This window comes from Rissa tridactyla, chromosome Z (genome assembly GCF_028500815.1).
Source record: "Rissa tridactyla isolate bRisTri1 chromosome Z, bRisTri1.patW.cur.20221130, whole genome shotgun sequence".
Lineage (NCBI taxonomy): Eukaryota > Metazoa > Chordata > Aves > Charadriiformes > Laridae > Rissa > Rissa tridactyla.
This window is the reverse complement of record NC_071497.1, coordinates 50,658,700-50,681,920: the sequence shown is the minus strand read 5'-3', so window position 1 is coordinate 50,681,920 and position 23,221 is coordinate 50,658,700. Positions and strand designations below refer to the sequence as shown.

General features: G+C 39.4%; 1 protein-coding gene across 2 annotated transcripts in view; it reads left to right on the top strand.

The window, feature by feature from the left end:
• Positions 1-23,221, top strand: part of ADAMTSL1 (ADAMTS like 1) — a 468,821-nt gene that overhangs the window by 270,394 nt on the left and 175,206 nt on the right. For both annotated transcript variants that reach the window (XM_054186241.1, XM_054186242.1), the window contains one exon: positions 16,204-16,331. In XM_054186241.1, coding sequence (XP_054042216.1) covers positions 16,204-16,331 — 128 coding nt within the window. The remainder of the gene's footprint in view (positions 1-16,203; positions 16,332-23,221) is intronic.

Below are 23,221 nucleotides of genomic sequence, written 5' to 3'. Positions count from 1 at the left end.
GTCATCTTGGCATAAATATATGTTGTCTTTTTCTGAACATTTGACTGAATGTAGTCTTTCAAATAGCAAAGAATCTTAAAAAAATATATGCTCTTCGTAACAGCATGCATCTTTTTATTTATCTGTATAAAATAATGTATGGTAATCATTGTAAACTAATCTTAATACATTTTTTAATAGCCACATGGGGACCTAAACAGTGGGATAATCCTATTTGAAATGCTATTAAAAAATATTTTATGATTTCTAAAAAACGCTTTTTGGATATAGAATCACTAAATACTTATTAATCACTAGAAATAAGAATGCTATCTGGACTAACCTAAAAGTCTTATTTTGTTTAAAGGTCTACTTTCCATTTGAAATACTGAGTTCACACAAAATGGCATAAGGTCAGCATAGATTATCTTTCATTTATGAAAATGAGAAGTTTATAACCTGATGACTGTAATATATTATGAGCCAATCGTGCAGTACTAATTTGGGGGAGATCAACAGGAGATATGACTCAACAAGGCTGTGTAAGGGCTGTAGGATTTTGCCCCATGTTAAGCTCATACTCATAACATTTGTACTTCACTCTGCTGCTTGTGAATTAAGTTCTCAGTTCCTGATTCATGAAAATAAATAGTGCATTCTGCTGCCAACTATTATGCATTATATTCCATACTATACTAGTTTGTATTTGCATGACTTACCCTGCCTCAAGAGATTTCCCCCCCACCTCCCACCAAATCTCTTTGTGCCTTAAGAATAGTGATGTGGAGCAAGCTTAACTTTCTTTTTTGAATCAGGCCATTCTTTTGCTCCTTCCATACTCAGGAAAATCTCTCACTTGCTTCCAGCAGGAGATTAGGTAAACATGCAAGAATTTAACTTACAGCTTGGAGAGAGGTAGAGATAAGTTGCAGGATACCTTGGTATACATGTTACTACTACAGTTTATTGCAGCATGAGTTCACGCAGGGCATGGTAGAAAGCTCATGGATGTTTTCGAGAAAAAAAAAGAAGCATCAGATCAGACCTGGCTACTAGCCTCACAGGTTTTAGCCTTTAGTCAAGTAGGTGGAATGAATGTGAAAACTATGACAATCAGAATTTGGATTTATGTGCTTCAACTTGTACCTCTCCAAACCCCCTGCCTTGGCCACACTGAGCAGCATGAGCAGCCTCGAGGCATGTAGCACTCTAGTAACATCAGCGGAAGTCCACAGTTGTAATCACTAAGGCTAGGTAACAAATGCTTACAAATGCTTACTCTTACAATAATTTATCACACGTTCCTGTATTTTCGGTAAGAAACTGCAGAGCAAAGCAGCACCTTAAGCCTTAGTTTGACATCCTTGCCTTAGCAGGGAAGTTGCACAGCCCAGACACTTGCGTGATGCTAAGGGGATGGACAAGCCCACAGGCAGTAGCAGCCATAAACTTTTCAGTTCCCCTTGTTAGGCAGCAGATATAGTCTACTTCAGGGCAGACTGCCTGGAGAGGTGTAGTAGTGAGTGTAGCTCACTACTCCATTGGGGTTCTTAACCTTCTTCATAAGAAATTGTATTGATTTTCAGTTGAGTGGTGCTCAACCCCCACTGAGATCTGTGGGGGTCACTAGTTTATTTGTTAACTGCCCTAGAACTTGCTTCATACTCAGACATCCAGTTTCCCTGGCATAAATGGGAATTAGGTACTTTCATAGATACTTTTGAGAATCTGAGCCATAACACTAGACTCCTGTCTTGAAAAAGTAATGTCAGAATGAAAGTAACTTGAAAAGATAGTTCCTCTCTTTCCAGACTAAGACCAGGTATTTGGAGAATTTTGCTCATTGCTCTGTGAACTTCTGCACGCTAAGGAAATACTAACACACTGCTTTTAAATGGAACAAAAGAAAGCAGGCATTCTGTTCTGAAGATTTCCCTTCCTATTGATTTAAAAATAAAAGCCTAACGCAAGCAAATCACAGTTGTCTAACTCAAAGGAAATGTGGCCAAAACCATAACCCGCCATGTATTCATCCAAAGTTGAAGTCAAATCACTTCATGTCAGAAGGGCATTTAATTACATTTGCATTTGTTGTTTGCATCTTTTCAGCAGCTTTTTTTAGCTCTCTTTGTTGCTGTTGTGATACTTACAGAAATAACACTAGGAACTGTAATAAACTACATGTGTTTTTCTGCAGGATTTCTTTTTTTTGCTGTGCTAATTTGTACATGGAAAATGGTCAAATACAATAGTCCATTCCTTCCAGGCTCTTTGGCATTACATTCCCCCGGTATCTAACTGGATCTGTCTTGGATGACCACAAGCACAATTAGCCAGTGGAATGAATATAATGTTTCTTGTTTACATCTGAATGTACAAAGATTGACATTTTTTCCTTTCATGTGTAGATAGGTCTACTTATTGTTGTATGTCTACTCTTCTGTTTCTACAATTGTAGCTGTATAGAGAGGGATTTTTGCAGTCCACAGTACACACATTTATTTTCATGCGTAGTAATGTATATGTACGGACTGGTATTTGATCACATCAGTTGGGCAAGGATGTGCCGAAATACATAGTTCAGCTACACAAAGATAAGATTTATTCATGTGAAGGAGCGCAAAATTTCTCATCATTGTGGTTTGTGGCCAGTGCTGCTGTACTCAGAATGTTTTAAGTCTATAAAACAAAACAATTTGTTGTATGAAGGTCTAGATGCTACTAAGTATGTATACTCATCACTTTCTTCCTACATAACTCTAGAATTTTGTGTTTGGACTTACTTTATTGACCTCTTCCTTCAGATTTTTTTTTAAGTATATCATTTGTTTACTCTTTTTCTGCCAAGTGCAAAGGCTTGCATGAGCTGAACTAAGGTTGTGTTATGGAAGTTTCTTCTTTTGGACTTTAGGGAATTGAAGTCAGTACTTATTGCAGGCTGTTGAGCTATTGGTCTGCTTCACCAATGTCAGTAAAGTTAAATATGTTTTGTTTTAATGACTTTTGCTATATTCATAGGTCTGGCAAAAAATAATTAAAGAAACTATGAAATTGAACACTGTGGAAAGTCTGAAGATTGGAATATGGTCACCTGTAGTCATGGGTTTGTCAGCTGGACAAACTCATATGCTCCGAAGTTTAATGAGTTGAATGTAAAGCCTAAGTAGTCAACACACCCAGGCAAATAATTCTTTAGGAGAGGGCTATCAATCTCTGCCTGACTTAATTTTCACTGAAGCAAACAAAAACTGAATTCCTTATAACTGTGTTGTTAGCCATCCAAATATAATTAACCTCATGGTTTCTGTTACAGTGTTGTATCAGTGTTGTCTTGTCAAATCTGCAGACAGCACTGTTGTTTCTATTGCTTTTCGTAGCTATTTTCTTAAGCTTGCAAGAAAAGTCAGAGCTCTATGGGCAACAATTACATGGAAAAAATAGGAAATTACAGTCTGTTGCTGCAGAGGCATGTGTTCTCCTGTATAAGGAAGGAAAACAGAATAGTAAGATCATCCTTATAGAAACAGTCAGAAAGCTGAAGGTAGTGGAAAAGCAGTGAAAACACATCAACCACCAGATGGTATGGTGTCAGGATGGGGAGCAGGAAAAGGAGAAAGAAATTACTTGTTCCATCTCAAGCCAAGGACCGTTATGAAAGAAGTCTTCTCATGAGGTGGACAGCAACTAACAAAAGCTGGCAGGAAATGTTGAATTCCATCAGAATGTCATACTCTGGTATGGACAACTTTTTCCTAACCGATGTATAGGAGTCGTTAACTTTTGATTTTGGCGTCTCCATCTTTTCATATCAGCCGACGGACAGTAGGCTTGTCTTAAGAGATGGCTGACCAGCTTTGGATATTCAAAATCCTATAACATCCCCTAGCCCTTAAATGTATGTGCAGGCAAAATGAGGGAAGTAAGCAAGAGATACACGTTTCACGGAGTGATGGAAAATCTTCATTGACCAATAATAGTCAATGAAGTGCAATCCAATCATTTAGATGTCCTTCTATTTCAGAGAATGTAAAACATTTAATCACAGGTCTGAGATTTGCTGTCATGCACACTAAGACTCACTGTACATCGTCAGACCTATTTTTTTAATCAGCCAAAAGTTTTCCTTCTGGAAAAGGAACAAAGAGAGAGGGTTGTCTATTGGGGGTTGTCTAGATACTAGAAAGATATAAAGGTTGGTATCCTGCTTTTAAAGATGCCATCCTCAAATGTTTCATTTGTCTTTCAAGATAATTGTATGCAGTATCTTATCTGTCTCTGTTAAAGGCTCTCCCACAATTGGACAGGGTCATCAGCCTTTAAAGTTTTTGCCCTTCTTTTAGGAAGTGTCAAATACCATTCTCAGAATACTAACTCTTAATACAGATATAATGGTTCATACAGGTAGTATTAGCTGAGATTTGAGAGCAAGATTCTCATCTATATAAATTCATTTTCTTCTGGTAGCTGCAATAGAGCTATATTGAATTCCATCTGCTTAGACTTTGTACTAAAGCCTTTTCATTTAATAACTGTTTTATTTTGAGCTTTTACATGTGGCATTTAGATGTCATGCACAGGAGCAATTAAAATACCTCCAAAAAGCGCTGGTCATGAATATCTTGTTGTGAAACCTCTGAGTGGCCAATTTATCTTATTTTCAACAGTTGATGGGTATGGATCCACATACATACAACAGCTGGGTGTTGTGGGTTTGTTATGGCCTGAATTTGAGTGTGCACATTGAAGACTGCTGTAGGCCAAGACTTTCTCTCTGCTTCACTGGCAGTGAGATGTTACCATATCAGAGATTACTACCTCCAGGTGCATTTCCATTTTTTTTTTCTTTTTTTCTCCCGTTAGGTACCCTGATTAGAATTTCATTTGCCATATGACCATTTTTTTTTCTTTTGCTGCCAGAATCCGACTTTTCCAAATTTCTTATAAAAGTAGCTAAAGCTGTGGTGAAATTGGAAGACAATGTAGACAGGTGACTGGGGTAGGGAAAGCAGTGTGTGTACTTGTGAGATTTAATCTGCTTCCAAGGCAAGCGTATGTAGAAATCTTAATAGTTTTGCCACCTGTGAATTACACACTGCTTATAGGAGCAGTCCTTCTTCTAGTTGTGTAGAGAAATAAGTGGTACGTTCACTGATTCTACAGTACATTAATTTTCACATTGTTTCCATTTTCGTCTCCACTGCCTGCCTTTAAAGAATTTCTTCCAAAGCTTCAACGCTTTAGAGGTTGCCCTGGGATTTCTGCCTTTCAGGGACTTCTTGTAGAGCGGATTCAGCAGAGAGGGTGTCAGGGCGGAGGGAAGGGGGTGTGTGATAACGTAAGACATCCTGAAATAAATTCCAAGAGTGCTCAAGAAATGAGACAGGAAATTATATGCAACTTATAATAAATTCAAACTGTCCCATAAAATAAATATAACTCATTTTGTTTCCATATGAATGCACTGTAGGGGTGTCGAATTTCCCCTTCTAGCTTTGTTGGATATAATCTCAGTCTCTGTTTGAAGTTTGGTAGTGTATTGTTCAGATCCTGTGCTATATCAACAGACCCAGAAATGAAAGGGAATAAAGGAAGCAATAAGGTCTCCTACCGTTCTGGTGCTGGCATCAGATTGGTGGATTATTTATTTATTTACTTACTTACTGGCTTATTTAAATCCCTGTATTTCTTTTTGCCTGGACTGTTAAAAGCATCTGTTATTGAGAGCAAATATAACTGCCATTAACAAGCCCAGGGCTGTCTTTTCTTCTTTCATTTTGGTATGTGGATGGATTATGATTGTAAATGTGTTTTGGATATGACATTTTCATAGTTCCTGTAACTTTTAAAAAAGAGAGTGGGGGATTTTCAAGTTACTGTGGTATTGCCAGTGTGTTCCTTAAAGGTCTAGCCAGGGCCATGTTTTAAAGATGAAAGATCTGAACTAGCTGAAGGGAGAGGTAAGTAATTCAACAGAAATCTCTGAAACTAAAATTTGAGCTGCCACATCTTGAGTTGTAAGACTCTGTTTTGCTAATCTAAACTGTAGGGGTATCGTCATTCTCTGATGGGCTCAGCCACCCATCAGTGCTGGTGAGCACCAGGGCAAGTGGGAGTGCATTACAACATCTTACCGGAGCTGAAGACTAGCATAGAGAGGAATGCATACCCTTTCTGTTCAGCGTACTGGCTCCAAAGTGTGGATGTGCCTTGTCTTTTATTCGGTGAGAGCAATGGAAACATAAATGTTTTCATCACGTGTGATATTAGAGGGCAGCATGAGAGTAGCAGCAGTTTATATCTGCAGTGTTTAGGTGCTTCCATCTTTGTAATTCAGTGTGAAACCACGAAAACAAAAATCAGGTACTCCTAGCATACTCTCAACAATTGAGTGTATTTTCCTTTAAAGAAACATATTTATTAATTTGAGATCAATTACTTGGTGATTAAGGGGAAAATAAATATGTTAGATAAACTCTGAGGTTTGTTGGTAATTCCTAAGGGTCCCATGAACATCTTTTTCCCTATCTTCGCTTTATTTTTTGTTATAACATGGGATCTGGAGCTTGCTTTCTTTACTTCTCACTCTTCCCATCGTCCCCCTTCCTTCCTTCCTTCCTTCCTTGCTTCCTCCCTCCCTCCCTCCCTTCCTCTCTTCCTCTCTTCCTCTCTCTTTCCCCCCTGTTTTTTACATAAGTATTTCCATACCAGATTTTCCTCCTCCACAGAGGCTTAATGTTTCAACCCTTTATATGGCCCCTTGTTGTTAAAATAAACACATACACAGCCCCATGAGGTAACTGAGGGATAGGGCAGACCATCAGAAAAATAGGAGGCTTCATTTATTTTGAATACACCTCATAATTGAGGATGTTTATCTGAAATTACACAAATCTTTGGAGAGCTCTCCTCCCTTCTCTGAAATGTCTTATGACCAGAGAGTGCCATCGTCCTGTTGGAACCTGGTCTTTATGCTCCGATCTGCTCCAGAGGAGGCTGAGCCATCCTAGGATTTGCAAGCCCATTAAAATCTATGCTGATGTGACAAGGTCTTCTAGCTCAGACTCTCAGAACCAGAGTTTCTAAATCCAGTCCACATGGGGTTTGGTGCACGTAAAAGGACTCACTGTTGGACGTTGTGACTTGTATGGAGACTTCGGCAGAGTGAATATATGAAGCTTAAGGTCCATTTACTAAAGCAAGGGGAAATGGCTAATATACACTTCTCCAGTGTATTACCCTGTCTCTTTGAGGGAGACAGTGGTTCACCTGTGGAGCCAGGAGTGTCAGCTGTTTGTTGGCCATTTTTTCTTTAAGCTGACAAACACGGCCCAGTCAGCACGCAGCTTTCACACCTTGCCACTTAGAGAACACTTGGCATAAAGTAGGCCTTGTCACAGCTAACAATTCTGCTTTTCTCTCTTTTCCTTTCCGTGCGCCTCTGTGGGCTCTTTCCCCACCTGCAGCTCTTGCTACGTGGAAGGCAAACCCAAAGTCCTGAGTGCAAGATGCACTTTTGAACCCATGCTGTTGGGTGGGTTCCGAATTCTGGAAAGTGATTTCACCCATCCTGCATCTGAACCGGTCCTCGCCTCGAAAACCCTTCTGAGTCAATTAGGCGACAAGTCTGAGACTGAGCCAGCTTGGACCTGCTCTGTATTGGATCACCCATGCCTGGTGTTTACACCAGCACAGCAGGATTTAAATACAACAGGGTGTCGTAACTTGGGTCTGTGAGAGCAAGAAAGAAAGCTCTTGTATTCACATTGCTCTCCTGGTGTATATTTTCATATGGGTAAGTGGAGTGAGAGATAGGACTGATCTGAGTTTTATAAGGCACTGTAGTAAAATGTTATAGGGAGCGCAGCGTGCAGCATGTTGAAGTGATATAGTGTCAGCTTCGTCCTCTGCCAGTAACCTCCCCCCCTCCAGCTGGCTGCTGCCCTTTTAGAGGAGAAGAAATGAGCTCACGTTTGGCACATTTCTCCTGGGATACAACTTCCAGTCCAGGTTTGGGAATGGCTGTTAAGCTCCTAAAGTCCTGAGATGGCTGTTTATTGTTTCTTCCCTGTTTGTTGCAGACTAGAAGCTGGGTGCTCCTTATTGTAAGTTTTAAGAGACTGCATGTATACTTGCTTCATGGCAGGAAGAATCCCATGGGACTATGGGGAAAGCACTGGCAGTGTTCTCATCCTTCAGATGCATGGAGCTAATGACTGTCAGAGGGTGCAAATGTGTACAACGCTGAGACTAGAGACATTCTGTCAAGACAACAGAGTTCAGTATCGCTCTTTGTCCTTATTACTTGTGCAATAACCATATCAGGTCATATATGGCTAGGAAGGGAGGAGGGATTATTTTCCCCTTGATGAACCCTTGCTTTCCTGTGCAAGAGGAAAAGATGCCATAATTTCCCTTTTTCGGTTCCCTTAGTAATGACCCTGCCTTGCATGACTGTGCTGTTAAGAGTAAAAGAAGACAAAAATGAATGCAGCACTGTAAAGGACTAGCACAATAAACTTTTACTTATGTCCCTGGGAACTGAGCTACCTGTACGTGCATCAGGTGTCTTCCTTCAGGGTAAAGAAAAATTGTCCACCTATTGATCTTTCCCTTGTCTGTGTTCACAGGAGCAGAATAAGCATTGAAAAACTGCCAGAGTATCTCAGTGAGATTTCCTCTTCTCTCCTTCTCATCAAGGTGTCTTCCCCTGTTTCATCTAAGTGATGGATGATTTTGATCCTGAAGAAAGAGTAAATTAAAAACTACCCAGAAGGAGATTTGGACTCCTTTCTTTGTTCCTTTTCAAGAGGCTGAAATGAAAAAATAAATCCCAGCCCGTTTATCTGCACTAGCAAAGTCTCAGCATAAAGTAATTACCCAAAGTACAGTATATATCCTCACACGTGTGTGCTCCTGTGCCAGTGCCTTCCTTGGGGCATTGAGTCACTCAGATCAAGGGTTCCCTGTGCCAGGGGTTTTCCATAGGAAATACTCTCTTGATCCCCTCGCAGGCCTTTTGCCTGGTCTTGCAAGTGCAAAGGAGGCAAAAATTCCTCAGTTAATTTCCAAGACTGTGGAAGCCTGGGGCAAGTGGGCTGGTAGTGTTCAGCTCACAGCCCCACACCCAGTAGGAGGGAGCTGCTGCCCTCCAGGGGGAAAGGGAGCCAGCATACAAGGTATAGCCACTTCTACCTCAAGACCTCTGAGGCTCATTGAAGCTACTTTTTTTTTCCAGTTTGTTTGCCAGAGAAAGCAGTGTTTTAGCAGTAGTTTGAAAAGTTCTGTAGGCATCCTTTTCATTTGGCCATATGGAACAGCATGCCATTAATCATGGGAGCAGTTGCAGCTGTGGTAGCTCATCATCTCAGGTGCAGTACACAGCTCTGGCAGCTTGGGCACAAGCTCTTCATCCTCTTGGGGCATTTTCTCTGTTCATCTTCTTTTAAGTTCTGTGAGAGCAGAATTCCCATTACTTTGGTAAGAATGTCAGGTAGGCAGGATTTTCTGGCTTGTGTGGTCCTTCTGGAGGGTGGCTGGGTGACAGATCTTGTGGCTGAAGTCCTCTCTTTGTCCGTACATGGGATACAGTTAGGATAATTGGAAGACCAAGCTACCTACCACACCAGCTGAAGTGTGTTAATCCATCCTGACCCTGAAGCAGACCACTTGGGAAAAAAAAACAGGTTGGTGTTCATTCTCATTAAGTCCTTGGGTATATTGCTAAGGCTGGCTTGGGGAACCCTGCTTTCATGAGGTGTGTGAAAGGAGCAGATACCTGCTTGGAACTGGGGGACAACTATTGTCATGGGGAATCCTAGTGCTTCTGGGGAATTATGCCCCTCACAAGGATAAGGCTTACTTTAATAAGCCCTTTCTTCAGTATGGTACAGTTATTCTGGAAGAGTGGTTGTGCTTCGGTCATACAGTACTGTTTAAAATGATGTGCAATTCTTTGCCTGGATACATTAAACATGTTTTTTGTGCATTACAAAGTGGACATGTCAGAATATTTTACTTATAATGTTTTCAAGATAATCACTTTGAAAAGTTTCAGCAGCTAGTCAGGAATGTCTTGCATGTTAACATTTTGTTTGACAGTAATTACCAATATTAATTCAACTGGCTGTGATTTTGTTCTGCCTTGCCTTCCTTCAAAAGCCAGAGATTTCCAAGCAGTTTCCCATCTGAGCTGTAATCCAGCTGTTACCTTGGACGGAATGCAACAAAGATACACAACCTTGTGCAAATGAAATCTTATAAACCATATATTTACATTGGTCGAAGTTTTGAAATATATCTGTTTCTTAAAAAGAGATGAGGTCACTGGCCTTGTCTCCTGCTGTTAAACACCTAGATAAGTGTTGAGAGCAGTTTCTTCCTGGTTCACTACAGACAGCATTTCAGTACTGTGTGAAGTATATACGTGACCTCAGTGACAAACTGACATCAAAGGATGATCAAGGATTACTCAGAGACAGAGAATGTATCACTTGGCAAGAATTCGTACAGGGATGCGCTTGGACATAGCTGAAAAGGGAGGGCACAAAGACCATATAATAGGGAAAAATCCTGGTTTTGTGTCCCTAATATCATTTTCACAGTAGCAAAACGCAAGTTTAGGCAATGGCCTCAGAGGAGCCTTGCATGTTGTCACTGACAGTTCATCATACCCCTCAACAGTGGGGATATGATAAGAACCAGATGATTTACATTTCTTAACTAAACCCACTGGTGCATATCATCTGGGAAATAACTGTGGCTTAAAGTCTGTATCAGTGCCTTAGTCCAACAAGAGGTTAACTGCATTTTTCACTATCTATATTGCTGTTTAGTCTAGGGAACACACTGGGTGCTTGAAAAATATGACTTCAGCAGTGTTTTACTGAATGAGGAAAAAGACTGGAGCCCTCAGAAACTGAGGAGCAATTAGACAACATGATCTGCATTTATATGCACTTTTTTTCTGTGTGACATTGACAAATAGTTGGATTCTGTGGGGACAGCTCAGTTCCAAACAAAATTATAAATACAGTTCCAGTATGCAACTAAGATTTGTTTTCTTAAGGCTGAACTTCTCTTACAGGTCTCAGGGTATGAACAGAGGTCTTGCTACTTTTCATGTGTCTCCCTCTGTGCACCCACACACGTGTACACACGTGCTCTTAGAAGAAACATGGGTCTCTCATCAGGGGTGCAGCTCCTGGATGGCCAGGCAGCTGTTGTGATTTAAGGATGTATGACATTTGCTGTGTTTTTTACATACTATTCCAGATAGTTTAAATGATTTCTGTGTACTGAGTGTTGAAGGAGAGAGGAGGAAGAACATGTTATTCATCTTATAGTCTGAATGTAACATGAATGCCTGACAACTCTTTAATATTAAACAGTGAAGCTGGACTCTTTTTTTAATAATAAAACTGGATGCCTAGCTCTAGTCTTACTTGATTATGTCAGATTATCTTTGTTTAAATTATAAGAAGCCCTTTGTTCAGCTCATACCTTAAAGCTTTTTATTTTTCTTTTGTAAGCATCTTCACCTGAGCACTAACAGTGATTTCACTTTGTACATGTGATCCTTGCTTTCTCGTCCAAAAGCACAAGGCCCTCCTTCTCTTTCTCATTAGAGAACTCTTTGGGATCCTCATGCCCATTTCCTCTGGAGCTGCTGTGTCGGTGGTAGCTGCAGGATCACCCCCAGGTTAAGTGTGTATTAGGTTAATGAGGGAAAACGAGCGAGCCCATTTCGACTCGTGATGGCAGATCTATTTGTTTTATATGGGTCATTGATAAGCAAATTGCTTGCAGGTGATATTTCTGCCATTGATGCTGTAGATGTCAGGACATCGTGAGTTTTGTGTGGGCAAAGGCAGTGTGTGTTTCCTGGAAAGCTCAGATTGAGATCCACGTAGAACAGACAAAAGGAGGAAGGAAGCTCTTCCGATACCAGCAGCAGGGCATAACGAGCCTTGATGACTGTTCACTTTTTTGGCATACACTGGTATTTCAAGAAGTAGCAACCTGGGGTACTTCTGGAAGAGATAAAAGACTTTTTCTGAGTGGGAAGGAAGCTTTAAGTGGTGGCAGCTTTAAAGGCACGTACACCCCCTCTGTTTTGTTTTTTTTCTGTTTACACTTTATGGCAGGAACTTTAAGGCCTTTATAGGAGTACTGTAGGAGTTCTTGTACTGCAGAACGCTGCAATGTTCTTGACTGTTATCAGGAGTATTTTAATGCAGGTTCTTCAGTTCACTTTGTTGAAAGTGAATAGAAATTAGTAGTATAAGCTACTTCTGAAAAATCTGTGCTAAACAGTGAATTCGTAGCTAGTAACGGTATATATCCTTTGAAGCTGCAATTGACCTGCAACAAACAATCTTCTTCAGATTTAAAATGGCTCTTCAGGCATTGCTAGTATTTCAAGATCAATCTTAACTGTGTAGTTCACAGGAGGAAAAACCACTCTACTTTCTTTAACATGAATCATGGATGGAGTGGAAATGAATTATGTTTATTCCACTTGTTAAAAGAAAACTTGGAGCCTGTTCCAGCTTGAGATCACATGCTTTCTGGGAATATATAGGTCTTATAACAAATCTTGGAATGCAAATAACAGTCACATGGCTCTCCTCTGGGTGGGAGTACAATTTATTTCAGAAAAATTTGGACCCTCAGAATGTCTAGCTGTGCTGATGCTTATAAGTTGTGATGAGGTAGGAGTACTTGGTTCACATGACTTTACCTTGCAACCTTTTTTAATTATGTCTTTGGGCTTTCAACCAGTGCTGAATGATCAGGACAAGTACCAGTTTGAAGTCTGAAGATATTTGTTTCCTGGTAAACTAAAAGCACAGACACACATTTTCTTTTCAGCAGGCTAAAAATGCAAACATGCATTTCATTTTATAAAAAAATACCCTTCAGAAAGCAGTCAGATAAAATAACCTCAGTAAATTGGCATGTCACTCCTCTTATCTCATGTTTAAATGTTAATAAGATTGTATCTAGAGGATGGATCACATCTGGTCATAGTCAGAATTTGATCACTTATGTTACTTTAATTTTTACATTTACCCTTGCAATTATTGTGTTGAAATTAAATCCTTTTTCATTTTAATAAAGGTAAGGTGAACTGAGAGTCTCAAATCATTGTTATACACTCATTAGGGAAATCCAGTATCATCTGTCACAGATTAAATTAACTTACCCTTTTTTCCCCATCAGTAGATCCAAAACAAAATTTCATTATACTAAATGTTACAGCAACAAAAAACTGATTCAATTACTCATCTAAACTATCTTCCAAAACCTGTTCTGCAGAAGGAAGTGCTACACGTGTTTAAAATGCCACTACAAACAGTGCACCATGAAGCAAATTGAAAATGGAGGTTGGAATAATCACTTCATTTGGCATAGCTGTCAACCCCCACTTGGCAGAAGTGCTAAGACAGGGCAGCAGGATGGGAGAGAAGGTGCTTCAGTAGAGCTGTTTGAAGAAAGCTCGCCTTCTGCCTGCTTGGTTTAGCTTCCTTCTCATTCATGAGATTTCTTTGATTAATTAAAAAAAAAAATCTTTACAAACTGTGTTGGGTCCCCTTTCTAGCCTATCTGTTAATGTTCTGCTCCTGAATCCCTTTAATTTGGTGTAGTTTTCCTTTGACCTCAGCATGCTTTGGACTAGATCCTAAAGGCCTTTCAAAAGGGTTGGCCTTCTTTGTGTCAGAAGGCCAAATAGACTCAACTCTATTTAAGTGGAATTTGTGCATTTTCCTTTGAAACTACTCTTGTTTAAAAAAAGGAGGACTCATGCCCTTGAAGGGTGTGTGAGCAGCAGCATGAGTAATGCAGCAGGCAACCATTGGGAAATGCCGGGGAGCCACGGCTGGGTGGACAGTCTGGTGTGCTGCTGTGCACCTGACCCTTGCCACTTGCTGAGCTCTTCCTTTCAAAAGAAATAACCATATTTGGTGTGTTTGCAGAGAGGGAGATCCTTTCTTTTTAACCCATTCTCATCAAACAGACTGACTCATTCCTCAAGATCACGTTTGGACCGTACGTTGATAAAAGCAATAATGGGAAGAGGGAAAGAAGAGAAAAAGACTGGACCGGTGTTCTGCAAATCTTAATTTTTTTTTTCCTTTAAACAATATCTCCATAGAAATTTGAAAATTTGACATACAGTCTGACCTCACTTAAACAGGTTTAACACGATCAACTTTCATTTAGTTACCACTAATTTATTATGCCAGTGTATCTCAGAGTAGTATCAGGCTTTTGGAAGGAATATAACAATACAATTACTCTGTCAACATGAGTAAGCTAAGAACTGATCCGTGAGCTAATGACTCACTGCAGGGCAGGAAGACTCCTGTGGGGCCATCAGAACAGCACTGGCAATGTTTTCATCCTCCAGATGCATGGAGCTCATGACTGTCAGAGGGTTCAAATGCGTACAGCACTGAGATTACGGGCTTTCTGATCTCATGGGAACAGAGTTCAGTGAGACTTAGGCCTTATCACTAAGCTGAGTATAGAGACAGCTAATGAAAGACATGGGCTTTCACTTCAGCTAATCTTATGCCTGGCTGTTTACTCGGTGTCATAGACAACACTAGTGGGTGAACTGTAATGCCCTTGCAGGATTTTATAGGACTGAATGGTTTCCATAGTGGAAAATTCTCTCATTATTACTGGTTAGCATTATAATGCTATAATTCCGATACTTCCCAACTCCTTAAATTATACTGAATACTTAACCTCATACCTTGATAAATCTCAATTAACACACATTTCATATCCTAATGTGCCAGACTTAATCCTTTGCTCTACAGACACAGAACGTTCAGTTTAGGGTCTCAGTTATGTGTGACCAATTCAGTATCTCCTTAAACAGGTGTATATTGAAACTGTTCACAGCCCTAAACCATGGCCAACATTTTCTTCTTTGCCTGTGAATAACAATATTCAAGACCAGTGTATTTCACCAGGTTTCAGATTTCCTGACAAAACTTTTACACAGCTTCACTGAAGATAAAATGATTTCAGTGTTGAGCTATCTCTGCGTCTCAAATAATCCCGAAGTGTTGAAACCTAAAGCAAATTCCTCTAACATGGGCTAGCAATGATGCTTGCTGACGTTTCTCTGTTGAAGGTGTACCATCAAAGTCTCCCTCATATAGTTGTCTTGCTTTCTCATTTATTCCAAATACGTTAGAAATGGTATTCACCAGGTGTTGGCCCACAGCACAAGCCAAGCTTTGAAGGAGAGCATTGACTGTTCTCCACCAGACACAGGTGTTATCCAGGCACCTTTGCATGCTTCTGCAGGTCCTTCAGTTTCTTCCAGCAAAACCATGTCATCCATGAGGGACAATATCTATCTAAAAGATTAAATCATGTGTGTACCTACAGAGCTATATTTCTAAGGTGTATTCATACCAATGAAAATGAAATGCTGGGTACATGCGTGACTGCATTATTTGATGCAGGTACTGCTGAACATTTATGAGTTAATCCTAGAAGACCTGAGCATTTCTGAGTCCATCAGTGCTGCTTCTCTATAAAGTTGTTCACGCCCAACCACTGGCGTTAACAATAGCACTGCCTGGGTCTGTGCCTGGCATTGAAGAACTCCAGCACTTCATGTAGAGTGAAGTTTCTTTTTTAAGTTAGCAAATAATAGGGATAAAACTGTTAGGGAGGATTTGTCCGGAAAGTTTTATAGGAGATCTTTGAACAGAGAAAAAGTAACTATAGATCCAGTTCTGTATAGTGAGTGCAAGAATGTCTTTGTATCATGTTGATTCACTATGTTGTGATTCTTTTTTTCCTCAAGACCATCTTGGAAGGCACTTCTTAATATGCCCTTTCATAGTTTCTAACACAGCAATGAAACTTCAAAGCACAATTTCTAATGTCGACAATACTCCACCTCTTCCTTTTAATCAGGAAAAATCTTTTGCCTCACTGTTGCCCAAAGTGCTATTTTATAATAGTCATCACCAGCCTCAAATTGAGACAGAGTATGATACTCGAAGGATGAAAGCAAGCTCATACTGCAACCCCCACTACAAGAACCAGCTGCCAATCAGTAGGAATGTCAGAGAATAACAGATTTATTCAGTGCTTTCAATGACCAACATAATATCCAGTGTGTTAAACTAGCAACAATAAGTTTTTGTACTTTAAATTATTTTTCCTGATTTTTTTCCTTTTCCCTCTCCTCAGAGCTCCAGAACAGCTCGCTCGGAGGAAGACCGAGACTCACTGTGGGATGCCTGGGGCTCGTGGAGCGAATGTTCACGCACTTGTGGAGGAGGGGCTTCGTATTCACTGAGACGCTGCCTAAGCAGCAAGTAAGTGGGTGAACTCTTTATTTTGGTGATGGGACAATTCAACCTACTCCTATGTGTCGCACCATAAGAAGTAATCAATAGAGGTCTTCAACTATGCTGAAATTTCCAACTCAGTGTCAAAAAATTATGGTGATGTGTTGTTTAATTCAGGCAAGCAGCCAACATGTTAGATAAGGCACCCTTTTAAAATATAGTGAGAACCTATGAGATATAAAAGTTGCCTGGACAGCTTGCAAGGCTGCCAGCTACTGAAAAGTGAAACCTCCCTACACTTTCACCACTTAAGTGGTAAGACTTTTCACGCACTTGTTCCAGACTACAGCTAATTCACTAGGTTTAGCGCCCCACACTCTCAGCCACACTGAGACTATAAAACTATCACATTGACCCAACATGACATCCTGAGCTATATAAGAAAGAATGATAATTCTGCTGAGGATATTTTATTAATTAAATTTCAGGTAGGAAGTCTACCATACCAGCAAACCCCCCGCAACAGGCAGAAGTAGAATGGTCTGATGCAAAGGTGAAGTCTGGGTACCCAGTCAGGCATCTGAGATTTTATTCATCCCCAGTTACTAGCTTGCAATGGAACATGGACAAGTCATTTGGCATCATTTCCACTTAATAGTATGTGTAAGTTTTATCTGAAAAATATTTCTAGCAAATATTATTTCTGTCTACTTTAGGAAAAAGTTTACCTGCAGTAAACATGGTATATGTGATAAATATTAACAGATATCTGATAAAGGATATGAAAGAAAACTCCAGACCCAAACTTCGTGGCTTACTGCCATCTCTGATACCTTATATATATATTGTGGTATTAAAAACGTAATACAATTTTCCATCCTGCATATGTTTCTTTTGTATTTTCTTTCATGTACTTATGAAACCAATGTTAATAAAACTAACTGTGACAATACACTCCAAATTGTTTCCTACATCTGCCATTTTAATATATGATACTGTTTTGTGAGGGTAAGAAACAGCACAAGGCATTGAACCATAAGATCAGAATAGAATATTCTGTATTTTAGCTTTATCTATGGGCAGTTTGGTCTCCTACTTCCAGAAAATTGAGTTGACAGTGTGCAAAAGTCTGCTGGAAGGAAAAATGATAGGCAAAAGCATCTACAGAAACCAGTGGAAAACAAGTATTTTCCTCTTCCATTCCCATGGGGAAACAAGAAAAAAAAAAGAAAAAAAAAAAGAAAAAAAAAGAATAATTTGGTTTTTAAACATGGGGTCAAATTCTCATCTCTTCTTAGTTCTGTAGCAAATAGTGGTTCTGCAAATACTAGAAATTGCGAATAGCAGAGATGGGAACTCATTTTCAATCACAGTGTATGCTTTTCAGACTAAGGAAAATAAATGAACTTCTGTATGTGCCTTTGAGGCAAACATGAATCCAGGTATATCAGGAGATCTGGGGAATCTGAGTAATACCAGGGTTTGTTGACTACATGTCTCCTCCCTCACTGAGAACAGCCTCAGTAGTTTCTGGAGGGGAAAACTCTTGGAGCTCCATGACAGTAATAGTAGTAGTAGTAGTAGTAGTCGTCATAGTGCTCTGTGAGCACAAACCACTCCTCCTGGGCAGGCTCTCCTCATCTGCTTCTCTTTGATTCTTGCACTATTCGGGGTGTCCCTGAAGCTACCCCAGTGGAACAGGGAATAAACTCATAAATCACACAATACTTGTTTTTCATAGAATACCTAACCACTGTCCCATCAGTACCTGAGCAAGGCTTCCTGCCTTAAAATACTAACTGCAAACTTTGGCCCATTCAGATGTGGAAGCCCTCTGTTTGCAGGATAGGATGCAGGGGTTTAATTAGGTGTACAACTTTTGCTAGCCAGTAGCAGTAAATCATAAATAGTTAAATTTTACCTGTAATTAGCACAGCATCAAATGTGTGATAGGTTTTCCTTTGTCCTGGTGTGTGTGCAGTTGCTAATCAAACAAAGGGTTCAAATGATTAGTTTTTGTGCTAGGCAAGCATTTTAAGCTGCTAACAAAAAGGCAGAGAGGGAGCAGGGGAAAGAAACTCATCCAGACCTTGAAGGCTTGGAAACAAGCCTGTGTGCATGATTATTTCAACCCTGGCAAGGCTAGAACAAAATGTCCACCTCTCTGGGACAATTTCTTGATTGGTACAGTTTATCTCATGTATTTACTGTGTATAATTTCATGGCAGCATGAAGATACTAGATCCTTCTGGCAAATGAAAACTGGCAACACATTTAGATGCTTTGGAACAAATTAATCCTAAATATTTCTCATCCTGGGAAGAATGTTCATAATGCCTTATGTCTTCTAATTCTGTATGAGGTGAATTTCAGGGCATTAAATGAAAAGAGAGAGCCCAGTGGATCTGCTTTGAAGAAATGCAAAGACTAATTGCCTGTTCCTAAACACAGATAGTATATGCAGCTAAATAAAGGAACCCAGTTTTCTTTCCAGCTTTTGTTTGCCAAAGTTATGTTAGTGCTTGTGTTGTTTGTTTTGGGAACATGTTTTGTGTTAGGCCTTCGCAGCTGTGATGAAAGAATGGAAAGTGTTAGTGAGAAATTGTATTTTCTAGTGTTTTAGATGGCAACCATTTCAGGGTAGGGGCTGTTTAACAGTACATTTCATTAGAACAACTGGTCCTGATTATGCTAAGGTCATTTAGTATGATAGCGATATAAATAAATACGCCAATCACACAGGCAGACAGGAGTTGTCATCCCAGATCAACCTTGCGTCCTGGTATCCTGCACTGACAGCGAGCTGCACTGGGTCACTGGGGTGGCAGAATAAGCCCCAGGAAAGAAACATTTTGCTAATTAGGAGCTAAAGACTGGGCTAAACTTCAAAGCATGACACTTTCCTTGCTCTTATTTTGCATTAAGTCCTTATGGCTTCAGATACTCTTGTTATTTATCCCAAAGAACAGACCTCCTTTAAGTGTTACAGTTGTCTGCCTCAACTCACTTAAAAGCAAACCTCCCAGCCTAATTACATATTGGGTGAAGAAGTATTTCTTTTTTTTTTTCTTTTTTTTTTCTTTTCTTTTGGATACAGAGCTCAGGAAAGAGAAACTCTGCATCTATCTCCTTTATCTCCTTTCTATCATGAACTGTCATGCAGCACTGCTGGTCAAAACCTGCAGAGAAGAGAACCACAAACCACTCCTGTTTTTCTTGAGGGCCAAACTAGCAACTGTTGTGTTTCTACAGAGAACCAAGTTTTATTAGCTATTGGATACTTTGGCTACAGGGACACTGGAAATGCATGGGCAGACATCTTCCTCTGAATCTGGCGTTTATTTATTGCGGTCTGTCTGTGGCACAGCAGAGCTGGAGTTTGTCATCCAGCATAGTGATCGGTAGTACTCACATACCTTCAGTGCAACTCAAAACAGAGTAATAAATGGCTGAATGTTCATTAGATATCTGAAATTCATGTGCATTTCTTTAATTTCCTTGTATCGGAATACATTTTTGAATTGTAAAAGAAAATGTAAATTCTATTATGCTAAGTTCACCCATTCTGGTCCTAAAACTATTCTGTCTGTTCTGGAATTGTACTTTACATACGGTCAAATACTGCAGTAATATCAATAGTGTTTTACTGTTTCTAGGCTTAGAAGGAAGATAATTGTGACTTTTTTGCTGTCATCTTCCAAAGTTGTCATCACTTTCTAGTACAGTAAGGTTGTAGGCAGCAGGATGTCCTAGAGGTTTGGGAATGATTGTAGCAGGTAATAGATAAGTAGTGTTTTTTTCAATCTGCTTAGAAACCTGTTACTGTTGCTGCTGTTCCCAGCTAAAGCATGAAGCAGGGGACAGTTTGTGTGAGTGTATAGCAGAGTGCTAAGCTGGTTATAGAGTCCCGTGGATACTGAATCTGAGTTAAGGGGACAAAAATTGGGACCATCACCCTTAATTCTGAGAAATCACGTGTAAACTGCTGAATAGAGTGGAGGGATGTATGCTTAGTAACAGAAAAAAAGTCAACATTAACATCTTCCTGGCAAGTTTCCCTCAGTAGTAAAAGTGACAGAGATTTTAAAAAAAAAAGATTAAAAAAAAAAAAAGAAAGAAAACAAAAAAAAAGAGGGAACACGCATGAGAGAGTCATAACACCAGGTTTGTCTAGATGCTTCATGCTCGCTCTATTACTTGCTGGAATATATTATTTTCCCCTTTTCAAGTATCTCCCTTCCTTTCTTCAGCTGATGGCTGCCTTTTGGTAGTGCAGGCAAACCACCGGTATGAAATACCCTTTCCACCAGCTCTGCTTGCTAAACTAACTGAATTGATTCACTAGTTTTGTTGTTCAGCTCTCTGCCACTGCATTCTGCAGGATGAAAACAGTAGATCTGCATAAAGGACTCTTAGTTTTATGGCAGTTTGTCTCAGTTGATCAGTAAAATAGCCACTGAGATGTACCTTTAGAGGTTAGGTTTAATGAACTAGCTAAATTATCTAAAATTCTGTCAATTTTATGCTGTGTGACAGTTTTCATAAAACAGAATAAGCCCAAAATAAATTGGATTTATTTCATTAAGGAGTAATATTTTCTCATTTTGGTCCTACAGATTATCAGTGCAGAAATCAAGTATCAAATGGCTTGATGCCTGCCAGACGATGATGGAACAGATTCGTGTTATTCAAGCTAGTTTAAAGTTAAATAATAGAATAAGAACCCATTACAAGGCCACTGACTAGCACTGAAAAGGGGATACATCAAATTCTATATATTTAAAAAATACTGTTTAAAGTTTCAGCTTTATATACCTTTGATACCAAAACATTGTCTACTATTGTGTTGCTCCTTCACAACTGAATTTAGAATTTAATGAAAGCATGTGGCTATGACCCCTAGTTTCAGGCTACAGTCACAGACTCATCTGTCTCAGGGGCTTAGATTGCAAGTGAATCTGAAATTATTCACATCTAACATTGATAAAAGGTCCTTTAAACTTTCTGAGTGAAAATTACAATGGAACAGTTATTCTAGTTTTTGGGTTGCTTTTGTATCAGGTAGAAGCAAACATAAATTACTGCAATTATTGTGCAATGATACAAATGCAATGTGGTCTAATCCTGGTACTACCAAATAAAGCAAATTGTGGCACTTTATGAAATGTTCCTATGCCAGCCAGAATGATAATTTTAAATACTGTGGCTTTTATGACTTCTAGAATAAGCCTTTTGCTATCTTAAGGCCTGTAGAATAAAGAACAAAACATTTTGGTACAGATGCTATCGTAATTCCTGAATACATCCACAAAAGTAAGTAAGGTTCTGATGAAGTATACCATGTCACTCAATGGGAGTACCGTCAATGTCTTAGCTCACCTGTGCTACCACATGATTTTGGAGGATCGTTCTCATTACCTTGATCAAAACTGTATTGTTATGCTAGCTCAGTGTATTAATTCCTGCAAATGAACTTCAGGATACCTCAATAGCTGGCTTGTTTTCTGCTTCAGTTGATAACTGTAGCTGTTTTACTCTGTAAAGGACATCCTCCATGCTATATTGGGTGATTTTAAACATTTGAAAGAAATTTTGTGTATATTTAGTCTGTAGATGCTTCTGGTTAAAGCTGTGCCATCTAGCAGCATTTCACAAAGGAAATTTTTGTTCTGTTTACTCTGGGGTTAGTCAAATCTGTAATTATAAGAACATTTCCTGCCTTTACTTGATGGAGAAGCATTTCCATTTTTTGAGAGAGCTAAGAGTCCTAATTCTTCCAAACAGCACAACCAGCAAGCAACAATTTGAGTCAGTACTATAAAAAGCTTCAAATTTCATACAACCTACATCAGCATTGTAATCTGTGGAGTGATTGGTGGTCTTTGGAGAAACAATTAGTCACATTGTGCTGGCTGTCCTAATTTCCATGTTCTGCGCCTCAGTAAAGTAGCTAAAACCATATAAAATACTTTACTTTCGTATTGTTGTTTTCCTATATAATCCATTGCTAGAGTTGCCACAGGGATGTTATGTGTTGATGTTTTGGGTGAGCAACTGATCTGTGTTAGAATGAATGATAGTTAGCATTGTACCTACAGATGAGTGATGGAATTGGTCTCCATAAATCTGTCTCTCTGTTGAGAAGTAGCCTACCTTACAAAAATGCCTGTGGAGCGTTCACTTGGATGATAAACTGTTCATAAGTCCAGGTTCACTGGAAGAGCTCTTGTATATTCATAATTCTTTCAATAAATCTGTTCTGGGATTTAAATGAAAAAGAATTATATCAGCCAGGCCTTTGCGTGATGCAGAGTTTTTGTAAGCCTTACTACCTATAAAAAAGAAGTTAAGATGTGATTCTCTAAAGCCCCAAGCAATAGATTGTACATGAGAAAGCATAAGCAATTCAGTGGAGCTGGGCTAACACATGATTCAGACCCAGGTTCAAACTTCTGTAAAGCATGAGGAACTTGGGTTCCTGTTCAGCACGTTTGTTTTGTAAAGACCAGCTGCAAAACTTGGATCCAGATCTGAGCTTGGGCATGTTAAGATTTGGGGTGTTAGTACTTTTGGGCCTGCAATATGTTCTAAACGCTATCTTTGTGATACAGCAGGCCAGGAGAGATTTAGTATTGTGTTTTCTTTCCACTTGGACTCTGAAGAGACCTCTTGCCATTGCTTTGCTGAAAGGCACTTCTTTAATTCTTCTCTTTTTTCTGCCTTTCTTGGCTAGTCAGTAACTGAAAAACATTTGCAACTGTAATTATTTTCTGTATATCTGCAATATGTGTCATATGTGCAAATCTAAAGCTAAAGGCACTTTTTTAAAGATTGTTAAGAAAATAAAAAATACCGCAGTGACAAACAGATACAAGAGACTAAATGCATGAAAATAGACACTAGTCTGAAAGCACTCT